At 38.7% G+C, this 21452-nt stretch overlaps 1 protein-coding gene across 1 annotated transcript; it reads right to left on the minus strand.

The window, feature by feature from the left end:
- Positions 1–1511: 1511 nt before the first annotated feature.
- Positions 1512–21452, minus strand: LOC414055 (guanine nucleotide-binding protein G(12) alpha subunit). The gene is given in 3 exon segments (NM_001001476.1): positions 1512–2808; positions 4480–4530; positions 20921–21452. Coding segments are annotated over 3 exon segments (1089 nt in total). The 5' UTR covers positions 21386–21452; the 3' UTR covers positions 1512–2235.

The raw sequence follows: 21452 nt of genomic DNA on the forward strand, positions 1-21452 counted from the left end.
TATGGATGCCCTTGATAAATATTCCTGGCATCATAATTATACAGACATATAGGTATCGGTGTCGGTATTTAAGGACTTCTCTACAACCTTGATACATGTACATGTGATGATTATACTTGAGTTGTAGTGTGTTGACGTCATAAAATATATAAAAGTGGGTGTAAATTATGTCCTGCTGATGTTGTGGTATATTTTACTGTTTATTTTAGTATGCACAGCTATCCTAAGGAGTTTTTTTTTCAATGGGGTTTTGAGGATAATATAAAAAATCATTATTACAATTTGTTTTTCTTATAAATTAAAAATATATCGAAGATTAGCAGTGTCGTGCAATCAACTGACTTTGACAAAAAAAGTTTATATTTCAGTTGGGTTCAAACTTAATGCACTTTCATTGAGTCTTAAACTTATTTGCCAATTTGGATAGTTGAAAAAAAAAAAATCTATTGATTCAATTTTCTAAACCAAAATATCAAATCTGATTTCTGAAAACTATGAAGATCTACCTGTATATGGTTATACTTGATTTGTCAAATTACACCAAGCTGACAAATAACTGGATATAAAGATTTGATTGCTAATTATGGCATACAATGTACACTACATTGTATGCTCTCTCCCTGGGCATGCAAACTTGTATTACCAGTTACTGAGAAATTGATCGATAGGGAAACTACATGAACTTTACATGTATATATACAGTGTATGTTTACTTTGAATAAGTACCATACATGTACCATACAAATCTTTTGACATAGCTGATCTGACAAACAAGTTTTTGAGTGACGTTACCCTTTAAGACCATTCCTCACATTCACACAGTTCCTATTCAATCTCACAGCCCCAGGCTTCAAACGAAACACTGATATCCGCTTCCCTAAATGTTAGTGCGATGGGGGCGTAATGCCGCAGCTCTTCAAATGAAAGTCCATTTTCAGCCAACTGTATCTCAATATAGATTGGGAAGGAAATATAGGTCAAGTTTGACGGAGTCGATTCAAATTAGAACCTAGAAAGACTGATTTTTACAAGGGTACACGTATATCTCCAGGGGCGTCCACTAAATTGGCATGTTCATGACATTTCTAATGAAATTGTGAGATTCTACACCAATTCCACAGGATAAGCACCTACGTGTACATACACTAAAGCACTGCTCAAACATGGACATGTTTTGTGGGAGAAAGAGGAAGGAACCTGCAGAAAAAAATATTTGCCCATAACAGTATGTGAATGTCACTCAATGTTATGCATGATATGTTTCCAACAAAGCCAGATGAGGATATGCAATGGCCCGGCTGCCATGTTTTTGTAGTACAGGGGTCGGAATTACAACATGTAAACCTTATTCTTTTAGGAGAACGCTAGAAAGTTATCTGCTGAGAGACATGACCTCAATTTGGGAGTGTAACATGACTTTTTAACTCACATCTTGTCATTTTACTAGAAAGTCATCTGTTGAAAGCCATAAGTTTGTGATCTTGATTGAGTTTGTGATCTTGATTGAGTTAGTAAAACGATACTTACTTGTGTCATTTGACATTATGTACCTGGCTAGCTAGAGTATGAATGCTGGTACATGCAGGTATACATTGACATCTAATGCACATGTACTGTATACATTGTAGGTGACAGAGGGATGATGTTACAAACTACATGTATAGCATGCTACTGTGCGTTTAGTCTGCAGAAGTTTTAATGACTTTCTTCAGATGCAAGAGTCAATTCAACCTACCTGTCTAGCTTCTACAATTGAAAACAATTGAAAATGCAGCATACATGTACAGTATACATCTAATTGATCACATTTCTCTGAAATCAAATACACTGAATGATTTTAATCGTGATTTTTCAATCTTTGGAGTCTGGTCACCAACATGACATGAGAGCAACATCTGTAGTTTCCCACATGCGACACTTAGTATTAAGCAGTACAGAAAATTGCAAATTCTTTTCCTAAGATATAATACATTTTGATATAACAGCAAAACAAAAATGAGCAAAAAGATCTGAAAGCCGATGCGATCCTCAGAATGGATCAATCAGCGCTGATCTTCTTTACAACTTTATGTTTGTTCCAATCTTGTTCCAATCTTGTTCCAATCTTCTTTGACAATAACAAATTCCAAGCTCCTCTGTGAATGAAGGTATAAAAATTGCCAGATGGACTCCACCGAGCTAACACAGAGGGGTATTTATGGGACTAGGCACTAGGAAAAGAAAGGAGAGTTTGCATCACTGCAACATCAATCGCTTGAGGTTCTCTTGAAGGATAGTGTCCCGTACTGCTTGAAACACATATCTGATGTTGTTAGTGTCCACGGCCGTTGTGAAGTAGTGGAAGAGTGCCTTGCTGCCGCGTTCCCTGCGCCTTACGTCAAACATCTTGAGGATGAAATTCTGAACGTCGTTCATCGAGTGCGGGTCCCCCTGGAAGTTGGGGAAGTAGTCCTTTATGCTAACATGCTTGATCTTCTCCTCTAGCAAGTCCGTTTTGTTGAGGAAGAGGATAATGGAAATACTGGCGAAGCACTTGTGGTTGACGATGGTGTCAAAGATGTTGCACGACTCCAGGAGACGGTTGGTGATGCGGTCCTCCATGAGGACCTGATCAAACTCACTTGACGATGCCAGGAAGAGGATGGAGGTCACGCTCTCAAAGCACTGGAACCACTTCTGCCGTTGCGAGCGCTGGCCGCCGACGTCAACGAAGCGGAAGGGCACATTCCTGATGTCGATGACATGCTCCTGGAAGGCTTTGGTGGCCTTACGAGAGTGGAGGATATCAGTCAGGCTTGGTATGTAGTCCTGGAAGGCAACAGATGAGAAATAAGCAGTTTTAGAAAGGGGATCACACAGATGCTTGCAAGAGTACAGTACATGTACAATATTGTCATGTGCTCAGCAGAAGGGGACGAACGGATTTTCGTCACATTTCTAAACTGTTTCATTTTTATTGATGAATTATTATATAAAATCAATGTTAACAATTTGGAAAATGCATTGGTATAGACTAAAATGGTTGCAAAAGAAGTTGAGAAACAATCATATTTTTTTCAACATCCTAAAAGTATATCTGCTGTCCCCACATCTAATGTACATGTGCCCTTCTGCCAAGCATGCAACAATATTCTCAGAAATGGTCATACAAAACAGATGAGACCGAGACAGAATCAAAACAATAATCAAACATAAAAGTTCCAATGTACAATTATAGATTTTAAAATTCAAATAGATATTGTACAGTTCCCATAGATTCAACATTTGATCAATAGGCACTTGTACTCAGTACTTGTTGAAGATCAAATATGTACCTCACATTTATTCTCCTACTGGCCTCCTACTGACAAGAGCAAAGCATCATCTACAGGTATTTGTATAGGCACATTGTACATGTACACCTGTACATGTACATGTACATGTACGTTGGCCCGGCAATGCAAAGACAGGTGAATTTGTGCATACCGTAAATCTCTGTGTATAAGATGCACCTTTTTTCCGCCGAAATTTTTTTTTTGAAAGTCGGGGGTGCATGTTATTCACAGGTACAATTTTTTTTTTTTTTTTTTTTTTAAGTTTTGATTTATGCCTCTCCACCTGGCATTGTGCCTGGCAATGTCTCCCAGCTCAGTCATGGAAACAAGAACAACACTATACCTGAATGTTTGGATTTCTGTTTGGACTTAATAGAGAAAAATTTGTCTGTCATCTTTAGTTTTAAAAACTGTATTGTTACTAATATTTGTGACAAGTTCATAAGCAAAAATCAGCACCTTCAACAGCACCTCACAGTAAAATAAAGGTCCTTCACGCTAGGTTTTTTTTAACACAGACCTGACTTGCTGCCTACGGAGTCGACAAAAAAAAAAATTCTCAGCTCCAAAAATAGGGGTGCGTCTTATACTGCGTGACGTACGGGACCACAGCGTCCCGTACGTCACGCAGCACATTAATTACATTTAAAATTAATTAAAAAATTGGTCAGAACTAAAACTTTCCACAAATGAACTAGCCCATAATAGCCACAGACTCATACCAAAAGATAGCCATATAAATAATTTCATCTGTTGTTATTTCTTGTTTAAAGTCTCTAAATGTCCCGTACGTCACAATCCAAATAGCTTGGACCTGCCCACTTTAGAAACTACATGTACATGTACATGTACATACATTATCAATATTAATATGGAAACATTACGTACTACCCTTCATGTCTGGTCAGTAATAATATAAAAAATGTGCCGAAACTAGAAAATTGGCAATAATTTAATATCTTGTCATCCTTTAAATCACATAATCCTAAAAAGCGGAATATGAATGCAATTTCCCACACTTCGGTAACCCAGTTCTTTGTGGCTAACAATAAAACATCCAAGTGCAAGTGCAAGTGCATGTGTATTGTGTAGTGTATATGGATTTTGGAAAATATCCAAACTTTGGATCAATTAAAGATTATGATAATGCTAGTTCTCAACTTACCTTTCTGCCTACTCGATCAATTTCATCCAAGAAGTACTTAACAGAGTCAGCCTGCAAATGGGAAGAAAGAAAGGCATTCGATAGTGACGTATACATGTACATATAAGTAAACAGAATTAGAGACACAATAAGGAAATATTATTCTATTAATACTTTCAAGGGTTTCATTTTTTTTCTCCATTTCCCCATACATGTAGGTCCATAACACAAATACTGAATAGTGAATACATGTACACAGTATATGCACATGTACATGCCGACCGAAATGCACATGTACACATGTATACAGTTGTACATGTACATGTAAATAGTGAGTAATTGTAAAAGAATATTGTTAAAATAGTCTGTGTATATACAATGTAAATGTTCATGTAGTACTTCAACAACATTTCAAACAAGAAATATCTGTTGTATCAAACTGTATGTACAGTATATGTACCGGTATAGTGTTATCCTACAGTACCCATAAATCAATTCGTCGATGGATGCACAAAATTAATCATTTCTTTGGGGAAACAGCGATTTGCATACAAGTACATGTACAGTACTTGTAGTATTAATGCAATGATTCTTTTTTATTTCATAGCAGATCTGGGTGAAGGAGAGTTTATTAGCGCAGTTTGCACCCAATAAATGACATCCTGAATGGCTGAAGGGAACCATAAGTTTGTCATTTCTCCTCAATACATGGAGATGATGCAGAGGGTGTCTGTTGCCATAGTAACAGATCAGTCATGTCGTAAACAAGCTTTCCGTGCATATGGGAAGTAGAGAAACTATGGTATCACAATGGAAAACATGTTATGGGGAACTGACCATACATGTATGTAATATTGGCATGCTCTCTCGATAAATTAGATAACATGACATACCGAGTTTATACTAAATGTTTTTTTTTTTTTTCAACAAGAGTTTTTACATGTATTCATTTTAAATGTGGACACTCACTGCACATGCATCGTACAAGTTACAACACAAACATTGAAGGCCTACAGTACATTTGTACATGATCTAATGGCCAAATGTGCATTTTTACTGTACATGAACTCTTGTATATTTAGTTTAGACAATTTATCTAAGACGATGTGTTTAAATGCACAGAGCCACAGAATGAAGAAACGATATGTTTTCTGTATTGCACGAGATGTTTTGTGTGACACCTTCCATTATTACACTACCCTTTAAGTTCAACCTACACGTAGGCTATCCTGGATACTCCACTGCACAAAGAGGAAGTACTAGCTTTAAATCATATGTCTAGAAGCACTTCAGTTCAAGTATAAATCTGACAATGCTTTAGAGGTCCCTCCTCCCTTTAATACTGTACATGTACATCTTCATCAAAGATTGGAATTGATTTGATTTTGATTGAAAATATTCATGAAGCATACTGCAGTTTGGATAGTGCCATAGTAAAAGGAGCCTGAACATCCATAGTTTTGTTCGTTTCCAGAATTCAAATTTGATTGTATGTTGGTTTAGAACATTCTAAATTAAAAACTATTCTGTATGATGTGACTTTCACTCATGTGTGTAGTGCCAGGTGGTGGACAGCTATTATATGGGTAAACAACATGAGAAGGTATAGTATAGCAACATATTTGTGTCTTTAAAATGTGAATAGAATATCCCCCAAAACAATCTAAGAAGTTATTGGATATAACAAGTAAGAAACATTTTTAAGTGTAATTGATGGAATTTCAATAGTACCTGTACGCCTGTCGACTATTTCCCAATTATTTCCTGGGAAATTGCCAGCCCTGTAAAATGTACATGATTGATTTCTCACGATGATGATAGACTGGGCATCATGTTTGAAAATGTTGTTTTAATGTATTCACTTCCCTGTTCTTTAGAAACTTTATTTACTGTACGTACAACACATGTAATGGTAACAACCCAAACAAAGGTGTCATAGTCGAGTGGTTTAGAGTTAGACACAGGACTGGAGATGTGAAGGTGGTGGGTTCAATCCCGGTGCAGCACTAGTGTCTATTGGCAAGACAGTAGTAGGATAACAGGACTACAAGAACTAAAGATGTATCCGCATCCTGTCTACCGGTAACCCTTTACAGTATGAGTCGTTAAGTACTGCATAGAGCTGGTTTCGATTCTACAGTATACAACTATACATGTACAATGTAGGCAAAATCTGTTGAGCCCAAGTCCTACTAGCGGAATTACAAAATATTATTCATCAGGATGAAAGATAATGGCAGTAAAGAGCAAAAGAACTACATGTAACCCTGTAACCGATCATTGAATCAGGGGCAGATCGTTGGCCGATCAGGTGAAATCGGACAATAAATTCCTATCACCTATCAATGAAAATGATTGGAAAAAAATCTGCAGATTTATAAAAAAAAAATAATGTCGAAAATTTTGGGCTATCAAATGCCAAAAAAAAAAAATAGCTGGGATTATTTTGTCATTTGGATTTGTTGTAGACCATGTTTGTTGATATTTAGTGCCTTTTCATGACTTTGAAATTAATAATATTGGTCTAAGAGAAGAGGCAAATCATGCGAGCCGCCATCTTGGATTATAATGTAAGCACACATTTGTTGTCCATTGTCATTAAAATCCAAGATGGCAGCTCGCAAGTTTTGCCTCTGTTCTTAGACCAATACATGTAGCCCCCCCCCCCCATGTATGTTTTTTGTATGGTGCGTCATTTGTAAACATAAACAGCTGAAGCTAAAATGATAACCGGCCAGATATTTTTGTAACTTGTAATTGGTTGTCATTATCCATTTAAAAAAAATTGCCCCTGGTTCATCAAAAAATTCCTCCTTGATCTGGTTAAATCCCCATGGGCAAGAGGCAACTTTTAAAACTAAATGCCCCTTGCTCCTGGTCCCTTATTTCAGGCTTGTGTACAAGTACATTTACTTGTAGTATGCCGTCTGTTGAGAGCCAGAAGGGTATTAACTCTGTGGAAAACTATCCTCCTTCTTGCTCTAAATAGGCACTGTTAAGTAGTGTTGGTAATAGTCCTGTCTAGGGGATTACCGCTGAAAAGACACAGCCTGTCACAGACACGAGTACATATTCTACCACTAGTATAACCACTTGTTGGAGCAAAGGAAATCAACCTCTCAGCTCTCACCTTCCTGGTCCTACACTGTACTCACAAGCCTGCATAACCCACATTCTACACATTGAAGAAAGTCCACAGGGCCTTGTGTGACACCTGCAGGCATTCAGGTCACGATGAAATATGTGGCAAAAGTCAAGTTTCATTGACAATGTCAAAACACAAACTTCAAGTTCAGGTACCTCAAAGTTGGTTGGAAAGACCTGTTAACATATCACACACAAAGTTACTCTCATTTGGGATGCCTCTTCCTAAAGTGCCTTCTACTATCAGGCGTACATGTGTACAGTACATCAAGATCTACAAGTACTAATGTAGGTCTACATAATGTACAGACACCTGTTTCACTACTACATGTACAAAGGTAGTCCATTTGTTGTTATGATAGGAACACATCAGGCTCGCCAAAATCTAAGTCTGGACTCTGGAAACTCTGCATGCATTTACCTGTACCTGTACTGTACATCTACAGGTACCTGTCAAAACCACACTGAGGCTGAGTCAGTGGTACTGCTGATTCACAGGTAATCAGTTAATCCATTAAAATGTACAGAGGTGAACCACTGCTTAAACCAGAGCTGATCTTCTAGATAGTTTCCATACCAAGGGCTCTTTCACACAGTAAAAATTAAAAGTTAAACATAGCCAAAGCTGATTTTACAGATGACTGTCGGGGACAGGTTCATTTTCAAGGCAAAAATACAGAGGACCCACAGTGTATGAAGAAGATCAACTCTAGCTATTAAAGCATGCTAGAGTTGATCTTCTCCATACATGATTGCAAGACCAAGGGAAGCGGAAGGGCTCTTTCACACCATACAGGTACAAATGTAATTGAACCACCGGTTAACCAGAGTTCATCTTCAAGAAAGTTGTCAGAATGTAGGTTCTTTCACACCTCCATGAGAAAGAATTACAACATGTACAATACAGGCACAAAATCTAGTAGAAAACCAACAACCAATGCTTTTAAGCTTAACCAGAGCCTATCTTTTCCCCCTACCCCCCCCCCCCCAAAAAAAAATGCTAGTGTTTATGATACATGTACATGTACTGTACTGTACGTCAATTGATCTGTATAACCTTTGACCAGACGATCCCAAAATCTCATCACTTTGCTCCCTACAGTGATTTTCACAACACGTAGTTACAGGTTTCAAGTTCATCGAGAGTTATGTGACCATTCACAATTGTTATGAGAGCGGCATCTACACTGCAAAAATCAGTGAAATTTCTGACGGCTTTAAAAAAAAAAATTCAGAGGTGGATTTTTTTTCCTTCTAATTTCAGTTTTATCTCGTGTTTGCCGGTAGTTGGTTAGCGACTTCTGACGAAACACCGGAATCTGAGAAAAATGGATGATTTTTGCTTGCATTATAAATGTAGCCTCAGTTCTGTGGTGATGATACACACCAATTTTGTTATTAGTGTACATCACCATATTGCATGACTCAAATTAGTAATTCACACAAGGCAATAAAATGGCTAAAACCCTTAGATTTCATTGTACATGTACATGTACAATACCTAATGTACAATGTAAATTAACTGTTATGATCCTTGACCTTTCACCTATTTACCCCCCAAATCAGATTATCTTCATAAGGTGATACATATATTGTAACAAGTTTAAAGTTATTAAGTGGTTCTTGACATATGGCGCGATAATGAGACTAAAACCTGTATTTCAAAAATTGACATCTATGACCTACTGTACATTGTACTACATTATGTATGGCCTTTTCCCAAAATCTAAACAAATCGTCTTCCTATAGTGATTACCACCAAGTTCAAAGTTCCCACCTCAAGTGGTTCTAGAGATATTACGTTAAGGAAAGGCAGGCTGGACAGACAACCCAAAAACATAATTTATGCCAGTCTAACACCACCTTCGATGGGCGGAGCCAATAAAAAAAAGGATGTGTATTTGACAATACTTTTCAGTTCATTTCACTAAGCTATCATGGTCAGTGACTTCAAGCTTTGCTACCCACTGAACTGATCAAATAAAAGATACAAGAGCTCTTCTTTTTCTAGGATTCCTTTATAGGGTTTAAGAAGCTATTTCGCAAATTGCTACTATATACATTGTTTAATTTTTTCCATGAGTGCACATAATTCGCAGATCAGCGGATCAAAGCAGGTTTATTTTGAAACAATTTACTTTTTACCAGGTAAAACTAATGTATTTTACTCTTAATAAAATGATGTCACAATTTCAAACAAGTGAAAATGCCTTCCCAAAAAGTAAAGTGAACAAAAGTGTGTATGTCTGTCGATGCATCTTACATACATGTACATCTAAAGCAGGTTTAAAAGAAAAAGAATATTTTCTTTTCAATATTGTACAGTGCCTGCAAGAGTCAAAGCACTGAACTGTACATGTACAGTGTTCAAAGCATACTTTATAGGGACTGGGCGAATGATCATAAAGAAAGGATTAAGTACTCATATAGTTTTTAACTGGGAAAGATTGAATAGCTGTGAATTTCAGAGTTAAGGTAAAAACACTTCAGTGCACACAGACATAGTGACATACCCATGTGGGTACATTGTATATTTCAACAATACATGTAATGTATAATATGGGACTATACACACACATGTGGAATGAAAATTGTTCCAAAAGTTTTGAATCATTATTTGAAATATCTGGGAAATAAAGAGCAATACTTTTCATACAACTTGCTGCAATGACATTCTTCCAAATAGGATTAAGATAATGATGAAAACATGGAATTCTTTTTCACCTTGATCCGCTGTACCCAACCATCTCTTTAAAAAGGTATGGCTATAAGGAAGTGAGCGAAACCCATGCTTTAAAGCAAGCTCAAAGTTCACCATTTCTACCCGTGTTTGTGTTCAACAGCAAATTAAACAATATACAGAGCCATAGATCTCTATGCATCTATAACCACTGAAATGAGCATACATGTACCTGCACACAATACAATCTTTGCAATTGAACCACTCTTATAGTCTACTGCTGAGCGTGTATGCCTGGCTTTCAGTTATTCAATGACAATTTGGGCTGCAACGTCATGGTCCTGTAATCATGACTCAAATGTACACTACAAGTACAACCACAATGCATATCATTGATATCAAGCACATATCAAGCATGTGAATCAAAAATGTAACTGAAACAAATGAAAGCACAATTTCCAAGCCGTTACACATGCACAGTTGGTGCATAAAAACTGTGTTCGTCCCTGTCTTAATATGTTCAAGTACTGTACATAAAGCATTATCAATCAAGGTTGATGCTGGGAAAACACAGGCCAAGGTTTATCCCTGAACTTTTCCTTTATTTGGTGTGTACAAAATGTGTATTTAACAAACCATGACCGTGCAGTGTGGATGCAGCACTTACTTAATGTTACAAGTCATGTACATTGTGCCAGTTCTCTATAATCAAGAAGTTGAATTAATCAACATTTACTGTATTCACAATTGTACATGGACTCATGGACATCTACAATGTACATGTACACTGTATCCATTTCTTTAATGCCTATAAATGTACATGTACAGTGTACATAGATATTGATTATCCCTGCTACAGGACTGCAGTATGTTAGGCCTTTATTATGCTAAATGTACGGTACTTGTGTACATTTTATATACAGGGACTCACAAGTCACAATACAACGAAATGTGATACAATCTTTCTCAATGCATTGTAACAAATGATTGAACTCTGATGGAAGTACACTGTACCAAGATTACCTAAACAAGCATATCATAAAGATACGGGTATGGCCACAGGTGTGTAGTATCATGTTACACTTTACAGTCTACAGTCTACAGTACATGTAGTCTATTAATCACAGTCTGTACTCGACTACCATCTTTTTAGTCATAAAAGTCATTTACAACCGAAAGATATTCAAATTTAATTGCATAAACAAAATTATGAGCTCTCTATAGCCTATGGGGTGGATCCTAGTTACTGAGGATATAAAATGTATACATTGTAGGTCTTTGTGTACATGTACTTCATCAATGCATTATTTCAGTGAAAGTGATTGGTAAAATCATAATAACAGTGAATACTGTACAAGATGCAAAATACAGAAAGAGATTTGTTTCCATTCTTTTGTTTTGGTTGGGGGGGGGGGTTCTGTGCCACCAATAATTAAAAAAATTAGTCAAATGTAGTTGCCATGTTGGGCATTGAGCTCTGACTATGGTGTACTCAATATTCTACATAAATGGCATCTACATGTATGAATAGTGTACATACATTGTTCAAATCCATTTCATACATGTACGAAATGCTGATAGACCAACACCAGGAAACACCTTCTTTCCAGAACATCTGGTTTTCAAGGATTTCAACTATGCTGCAATGTTCACCATAAAACAAACTTTTGTGCAATATAGTATTCACTTATGGATTTTAAAGAGTCAGGATATGATGGAAAACTTTATTTAATTGTTCAAGTGATGCTCTATTGGCTCAAAACAATGACAAACCCTTGCTACAGTGTACATGTAAATGGCTCAAGTTTTAGGTTGTGTGTGTACACTGTACAGTACAATGCAACAGAGTTTTAATACTCCTACAGGACATGGTGAAATAATTGATCATTTTTGTGTTCAAAGTGCCAAGTTACAACTTTTTTCATTTATCTATTACAGATAATTGTGACGTGTACATGTACATTTTAGATGTAGCCTACATTAAGCCATACGGTTTGTCAGGCAATGCAATTTGCATTCTGACTATACACGTACAACTAAACAGGTGAATGCTATACATGTACAGTGTACAGGTGTGTGCATGTATCTCATCAGCTAGTAAGCAAATATTAATCGACTACGAGACTACGAGGGTAATGGTGCAAACTATCATCGCCGAGCTGATCTCGGGGCTACTATCTTCTCGAGCCGCAAGGCGAGGGAAGATGGTAGCCCCGAGATCACCGAGGCGATGATAGTTTGTATCCATTGCCCGAGTAAAGGAGGTTAACATTTGTTTTATATCCCACATCGGCAATAAGGTCTATTTAAAGTGAATTTTACATAATAATAAGAACTGATTCTGCAGACAGCTTAAGCCCCAGTCCCATATAAAGCCGGACCAGCACGGACGAGCACGGACCACTCCGGACCATCCCGGACCATGGTCTGGGGTGATCCGGGATGGTCCGGGATGTTTTGTTCAAAAAAAGTGTGATGCTTTTAAGCTACAGTCCCATATATGTCCCGGACCGTCCCGGACCATCCCGGACCCCATCCGGGGTGATCCGGGATTCGGTCCGTGTTGACACCGTGTTGGCACCGGGGTGGTCCTGGATGGTCCTGGATGGTCCTGGATGGTCCTGGATGGTCCTGGGCGGTCAATAACTCACTCCCGGACTGCCACGGATCAACACGGACCGCCCCGGCGCCACTACGGATGACCCCGGACCCAGCACGGTGGCTACACGGATCACCCCGGATCAAACTATTGTCCCGGACCGTCCCGGACCACCCCGGCAGTTTTTGACCGTCAAAAACATCCGGGGTCGACTCCCGGACCGCCCAGGACCATCCAGGACCATCCAGGACCATCCAGGACCACCCCGGTGCCAACACGGTGTCAACACGGACCGAATCCCGGATCACCCCGGATGGGGTCCGGGATGGTCCGGGACGGTCCGGGACGTATATGGGACTGTAGCTTTAGCTTCAGCTAGATTTTACAAAGTAGGCTTGGGAGCGAGAGCCGAGTACCCGACTCTAACCGATTCTGAAATCCAGAACCGAGGAGTCGACTCCAATCTCTAGAGAGTCGATTACTCGAGCACGTCGGTTCCGAGAAAAGGAGACTCGGTTCCAAGATAAGAACCGAGTCTTTGGCGCTGGAGTCGACTCCACAGCACCACAAATCAAAGAGATACTTTGCAAAAAACATTGCCCGAACGAACTGGAGTCGATTCCACAGCATAGAGAATGAACAAAATCAGCTCTGTCAAAGCAGAATGCATGCGAGCGATGGGCGCACTAACAGCATGCTGTTTTGATACACACATTTGAGTGTGTACCTTCTTCTAGTACTATGCATCAGAGTGATCGAGTGAGGTGTGTGTAGCACTGCTGTGTGTTGCCCCCTGTAACTGCCCCCCCCCCCCCAGCTGAACGTTTGACCTTTGATGAATTGCGCAAGAGTGTTGGAACAATGACCCCATTTTCTCTCCTCTTGGAGCGTGTGTGACAATGATCAAAGGAGTTGATTCATGCAGGGACATGCTTCCTGATTCATGTTTTCTCTCGTACGCAAACTGATTTATGTGACTTTGTTTTTGCTCTCTCTCTCTCTCTCTATCCCTAGTCTCCCCTTCCCCTAGACATCAGACGTTTAGTTTTCTTCCTCAAATAAACTAAATTCACACAACTCACAATTTCCTCCTCCTTTCTCTCCCTTGAATTCTCCTCATCGGGTTTTTTTTCTTCTTAAAAATAAGTTTGACAGGTCTACAATTTACATGTACATTCCCCCACCCCCTATCTCTTGTATCCTTCAGTTATTTTTTTTCCTCGCGCCATCTCTAATAGTGGCTGAAAATGCAGACTAGTTATTCCAAAACCACGATCTAGCGCTGTTATCTGTTGTTTAGAGAGCACGTGGTTAGCAGTATCCATGGGAATGGAGTGCCACGCGCTGGGGCTGGTTTACACTCAGCTCTTAGATAAAGATAGGTCCCTGGGAGGAGAGCCAGCGGGCCAGGCATAATTCGGATATATTTCATTTATTTTAGGCAGGGAATCAGAATCTTTAGTTTTACATGACGACTTCTTACTCTGATAATGGATTGTTTACTGTAATAGTGGAAATAATTGTTCTGCATATCTTACATTTTAGCAGTGTAAGTACGAGTTGATTATTCCATCATTCTACCTTGAAGTTTAGAATTTAAAATAGACGTAGGGTCTAACATGTTTTTGTTTGTTTACATTGTTGCCAAGTTATAATGAGTTATTAAATAATTAATTACTTTATTAGCAGTGGTCATGTTTTTTTCTCGATTTGATCGAAAGTAGTAAAATAAATCATTTCATAACTGTTTATAAAGGTCTGCACTTTGATCTTCTTTATTGTTTGAATGTAATTGTAGAGATATCATGAGATGAAACAGATATAAACACAACATCAATTTACACACACAAGTCACACATACAGTCATACTTTTTATACTCATTTTTCAAAGTAAAGTTTTCCAAAAAAATATCATAGAAAATCATCTATTGCTATCAGTGCCACTGCTGAGTGGAGACGACATGCACAGTACATAACGTACAGTGTGTAAACACCTCCCTGGTGTGTGTGTGGCCTTGACAGCATTGTGGCTTCAATTACATGTACTGTATCTGGTAGCCAGCGGGAGTCGATTCCACTTGGAACCGAGGCCGAGAGTGGGAACCGGAGTCGGTTCTCATCAACAAGGGAACCGCCCAAGCCTATTACAAAGCGCAACATGCATACATGTACATGTAATACAGTCGATGCGCGCTCATTTGACATTGACATTGACTTTGACATTTCGCGTAACCTACTTTGCTAAGCGTATTCAATGGGCAAGGGGGGGCAAGTGGGATAGCAGCAAAAAATTACTTTACAATAAGTACTATCTCAGGTAGATAGTACTTATCTATACCATTTTCGTGCTCTGTACAATCGCAATGCAAACAACTATACATGAGGGATATAATAAACTTTATTACATGTACCAGCCAGTATACAGATGGAAAATAGCAATTATCAGAGAGAAAGATATCTACAAGTACATCGTCTACAGTCTAAACGCTGTACATTGTACATGTACAGTACTAGAATTTCAAAGCATACTATCGCGTGCTATGCACTTGTAATTGTGCTGGCATCATATCCAATTTGCAAAATGACCAAGATTCAATTTCAATTTTCAAACCTTACTACCATCAGTCATGTCAGCCAGAGACAAGATTAATCAAATAACCACAAGTCTACCCTCTTATCCTCTACAATTGTTTCTTCCAAATACAAAGTGAGAACCAGCAAGTAATATTATGCAGACAATGTTGATGTGTTCACTATTGTGGGACTGCAAAGAATTTTTTTATCCTACAGAGACAAGAGTTCGTCGGCCGGGTGGCAGAAGGGCGTTAGCGCGCGAGCGAGTCGAAAACTACTTTTTGAATTATTCGCATTTAAAAATTTGTTTTATATTTAAACTGCTTTCCGTCCCAAAATTGGTTTATAACATAATAGAAATGTTGTAGTAGAACACGGCCACAATTTTTTTCTCGGAAATAATTCAGTTTTATAAAAGCTTGAGGCAATTTAGTGCTAACGCCCTTCTGCTTAAAGTTTCATTATTGACCTGAAATTCCAGCTAACTCCCTTCTGCCAGCCAGGTGACGAGTTTATGGCTTCATTCAAGGTTCAGTTGTGTACTTTTTCTATAAACAAGCATGTTTCTCATCCTTCATCCCATTCTTTGCTGTAAGTAGTACAACCTCATCTACATGTACATTAAATGCTGTTTCTAGGCATAATGTGTCTCTAAAAAAAGAAATTAATACAAGTGTGTATTGTACTACCAGGAAGAACTCTCTCTGTTATTTTAAAACATGGCTGGGTATATTTCTCACTTGAAAGTTGAAACCGAGCATTGTGGGCGACAGTGGCCTAGGGATAAAATTTGCAGAGTCTAATGGATTTTTTTCTTCAGAGTAACACTATATGAAAATATCTCACTTGAAGTTTCTAGTCATAGCCATTTTTTTTATTACACTAGTAAAGACCACTGAGAGTTGATCTAAAAATTTAATATTGATGATGAATTTCATTATAGCCTGGGCTTTTCTTTCCTCATGAGAGAACCATTAAAGTTGGCCGCCCTTGGCTGTGACACTGCTTGTATAACAATATCATCATTACAAAGTGTGCAATATCATTACTGGAACATCTCCAACTTCCTGATATGTTGTGTGCTTGGTTGAAGGGATCCTTGATGATCTTGGCAAAATGGTCTGGACTAAGTATGAGACTCAATGAATGAGGTACCTGTACATGTAGCATATCACTTTGACTATCCATGGACGATCTTCAGTCCTTAGAGTTTTACTACGAAAACAGTCAAACCAATTTTAGACAACAAAATGACAAAATACAGGCCTAAAGATACAGTGTATCGCACCAGTTCTGTATGCTCTACACTGTTAATGCAAATGCATGCAATCATGTGGCAGTTTAATAAATGTCCTCAAATAAGGACAACGTTAGCCTTCATCTCTCTCTCTCTTTTTCATTTATAAAAAACTATCAGCGAGAGGCTTGGTCACTCTTTCATGTTTTTTGATGTTCTGCTTCTGGACTGGATCCTAGATTTGACAAGGACACTGGGGCTGTACCTGTGGAACCCAAGACACTGGGGTCATTAAACCCTAATATCAGTGACTGAGGCTTTTAAACGATGGACCTTAAAGGTAATACAAAGTTTTGGGGAATTTTGAAAATTGGGTGGATAGTGATTCTTTACAATTTTGATATATTTGAATGCCCCTGTGGATGTATTATAAGCACTAGAAAATTTAGCCCCTAAAACACATCTGCTTTCGAGAAAAATTGAATATAAAAATTTACCGGTGCTCCCGGTAAATTTTGATAAATTTCAAATAGCGCATACGGCCGTACAATGGTAGCTGCGACCATGAAAATCTCAGAATATGTAGTTGTGATATATAATTTCCAAACGGGAATAGCTAATCGGTCGATTTTAGTCAAGAAATGTTGCTTTATGGCTTAATTAATATCGTGACCTTGAGAGGGAGCTATACATCATAAAGACTTTATTATTTACAATTTCATAACTTTAGACTCGATTTCAACCGCGACGACGATCAATGAATATTGTAGGATCGCATTTGCCTCCAATATGCTCCTTTGAACCAGATTCATGACCCCATACCAAAACTTTGTATTACCTTTAAACACATTAGCGCCACAAACTCCTGTTATGTGCACTGTCAGAGGTTACAAAAACCATTGAAAATCAGGGAAAGCTAATGTACAAATGTACATGTAGTGCAATCAAATTTTAAAGAAAATGTTTTCACCTGTCTTTTCAGGCTTAATGAATTAATAACCCACCCATAGTTTATCAAAATTACCACTGCCAGTCCCATGGTTTCATTTTCTGACAGAATAAGTCTGTACTAGCTGGATGATGACCTTACTTACTTACCGTATTTGCCGGCGTAAAGGCCGCACCCCCGCATAGGCCGCACCCCCGATTTTGACATTTACAACAACAACAACAACAACAACAAAAAATCTTTTTTTTTTTTTTTTTTTTTTTTTGGTGTTGTTTTGCTGCCGAAAACCCACGCGTGGAAGGACCTTCATTTAACATCGAGGTGCAGTTAAAGGCGCTGATTTGTGCTTGTAAACTTGTCACAAATAATAGTAACAATGTCGTTTTTAGAAGAATGTGTAAGATCATTAATGTGAATTAAAAACAATAAAGTACCTCATGTTGTGGTACACCCTTTTGTTATAGAAAAAAATTTGAGGAACTATTATTATAAACTACATATTGAGATCTATTAGAAAGATTACTTTCAAACCAAGATGACAGTCAAATTTTAGTGTTGTTGTAGTTTCCGAGTGGTGAGTCAACACACTGATTACTGAGCTGGGAGACATTGCCAGGCATAGCGCCATAAATCGAAACTAAAAAAAATAAATTAAAAAAAAAATTAAAAAAATTTAAAAAAGGCCGCACCCCGACTTTTTGATATTTTCTCTTCCAAAAATACTGCGGCCTATATGCCGGCAAATACGGTACTTTACTTTACTTTACTTTAATACACAATGTTGTAGGTCTAAGCCTGTTCATTGATCCAGGATTCTTCCATGGTAACTGCGATTTGTGGAGGGCGGAGGTTGTGTAATAATATGAAACAACAGACTCAACAGGATTAACACCTACTGGGCCTGTGCAGGTAACAAAACTTGTTGAGCTGAGCTTCTTGATAAAAAAACATTTGAACTCTCTCCATAATTGAAGTGATTTCACTGTGAACAAGCACCATTCAGAGATTCCATGATGATTTTCATGAGGCATTTCACAGTGACTTTGTACAGAGACTTTCACATTTATGAGCCATAAATCCTTGGGAAGACTAACAACCCATAAAAGCAGACCGTGAACTGGGGGTATTTTATCAAGCGGAATCCATTTTTGCATTGCCTGCGCATGGATCGGGAAAACGAAACCTGCTGAGAGCCGAAGAAAAAATTGTCTGAAGACATTCCTTTTTGTAAAGGATGCGATTTGTCCGCGTTTCCGAGGATATCCTCGTTTATGCGGACGATCTTCATTCTTTGACCAGCGCCCCTACTAATAGGAGGCTAGTTGGCTCGGTTGGTAAAGCGTCTGCCTGTCTAACTAAAGATCTCGGGTTCGAATCCCAGGGGGTAGGGGTAGGGGGCGGGGTAGGGGGCGGGGCAAGGGGTAGGGGGCGGGGCGGCGAGCCGGAGGGGAGGGTAGTGACCGATCCAGGTAAACACGGCCCCACTAAAAATAGGGAGGCCAATGCCCGGGCGTAAGGCTTCTACACCTACGATTTGTGCGCTCGTCGCCCACTTCAAAAAATTAGCAAAGGGAAAAAAATGATGTAAAAATAAAAATTGAAGAAAATATGAAAAGAAAATACAATTATACATTTCACAACATACCTATAATCACGGATCTGTAACAGTCTTTCACCATTTGTTGACAATCTTGCAGATTTTGACGTTTTTTAATCCAATAATTGTGGTTGCAGACGACCTTGACGCACTCGCACCACCGACTAAGAAAATCCTAGAGGGCGTAGAGGTTTGCTCACTAAAAACCTTCTCATTGGCAGAAGGTAGACCCTAAAAATATGGGATCCGTTTTGAGTAAAGAACTTTTGATAGAGATCAACATTTCAGATGTTCACAATTGCCACTTCTAACAACTAGAAAATATAAAGAAAAAAGATTATATCTTTTTAAATACAGATTTTTACAAACTGAACATTCGAAAGTAGATAGAGTACGATGTTTCTGTCAATCTTGCGTTGGTTTGAGCCCTATAGCTACATCCATCTCAAAATGAGAAGGAAAACAGTGAACAGTGACGTCATTGTTCGCGCCAAAAATAAAGGGTATTGCGACATAATCTGAGCTCCGGTCAGAGCGTGCCCAAAGCGTAGTCTTATTTATAGACCCTAGTACCTTATTCTCACAGCACTAGATACGAGTGTCGTGCAGTAATGTATGAGAAGTGTTAAAAAAGATATTTCAGTAAAAAAAAAGTCTACGTGAGCAGTCTATACTCCAATTGAGAATTGAAATGAAAGCCATGATTTGAAGGTGTGTGTTGTATATGATACATGGTTAGTGAGTGTGTATGTTACGTATAGCGAAAGGGAGAGAGAGAGAGAGTGAGAGAAATATTAGTACACGTACGTTGCATGCATGGATGTGCGCTATGATTGTGTTCGCTGCAAGATGGATTTTAATTGGACCTCGTAACTTCTCGATCGTTGATAATAAGGAATACTCATGAGGAAATCAAATTATTGGAATACACATCTAAGGTAAATATCAATGAATTATATATATTTCTTTCCTTTTTTGAACCATCGTCTTCGGCTCGTAGTAGTAGAAGATGTAATCGTTCGCACATTGATGGCTGGACTTCAGCCTGCATCGGGGCTTGCCTGTGTCGGTGGAGGGATCAACTAAGAAGAAGAAGGTGTGTACGTGTGCGACCGATTCAAGGCTAGCCGCTGTTGAGTGATTGCACTTTCGCGCGAAGTTTTAAACTTCATCATGAACTTTGTCCCTCGGGCCTGTCTAATTATGAACGTAACTTTGCGACATGAAATATAATTGTTTCAAGGCTCTTACGTACGGAAAGGCGTAGAAGGAAATGGCTACAAACCAGCTGGATATCTCCTATTTGATGGAACCTATGGAGTCGGCAGATGGGTGGATTTTCTTAGTGAAAGTAAATGCTTTCTTTTAATCTTAGTTTTAGTATAAACAAATTAGTAATTAAAAAGTTAGATTTGGGCATTGGCCTCCCTACTAAAAAGACAGACAGTTTTTCGTCATTTTACACTAATCCTAACCATAACCCTAAACCTGCAAAAACTGACCGTTTCTGCAGCAGGGCCATGTCCCCGGGTCCGAGTTAGCCAGAGGAGGGTTGCTAATTTTTCTTTCATAATTAAGAATAAGATTAGATATACGGTCTAGATCTGTGGCCTATGGGCATTGCTATATTTTCTCTTGGTCAGAAACTCTTCTACATCCTTGACCCACAAAATTATACTCACCAGTTGAAATTCTCTTCTTCTATCAAACGCACTTTGAATCCCACTGTCTTTCCACAGTTCCACACAGGGTTGCACGTATTGGACAAACAGAGGTGGTTCGAGCTGGGCAGCTTGAGTGTTGAAACTCATGACAAACTCGGCATGCTTTTCGTTGCCTGAATCACCCCATGGTATACCCAACTTGTCACGGGCATCTGCCAACACTTTCATACCCTTGATAATATTTCCATAGATGATGTTACGGAACTCTTTCACTTCTTGATCTGTAAATTGTTGTTCATGGATGATTTTCATCTGCTTCAAAAACGTGCTTTTCCCACTCTCGCCTGCACCGAGGAGCAACACCTTCACTTCTCTTCGAATGTAATTTTTATCTCTCTGAAGCTGTTTGTCGATATCTTTGCTGTGATTCAAGGCCTGTTTATCCGTTGGCGTAAGACAGCAGGTCAGTAGAGTGCCTGCCATCTTGATAGGTAGACAATTATTGCAAGTTCTTTCGGAGAACTTTGTGTTTCTTTCGACGGTCACTGAC

This window comes from Strongylocentrotus purpuratus, unplaced genomic scaffold, assembly GCF_000002235.5.
Source record: "Strongylocentrotus purpuratus isolate Spur 01 unplaced genomic scaffold, Spur_5.0 spur5_contig_837, whole genome shotgun sequence".
Lineage (NCBI taxonomy): Eukaryota > Metazoa > Echinodermata > Echinoidea > Camarodonta > Strongylocentrotidae > Strongylocentrotus > Strongylocentrotus purpuratus.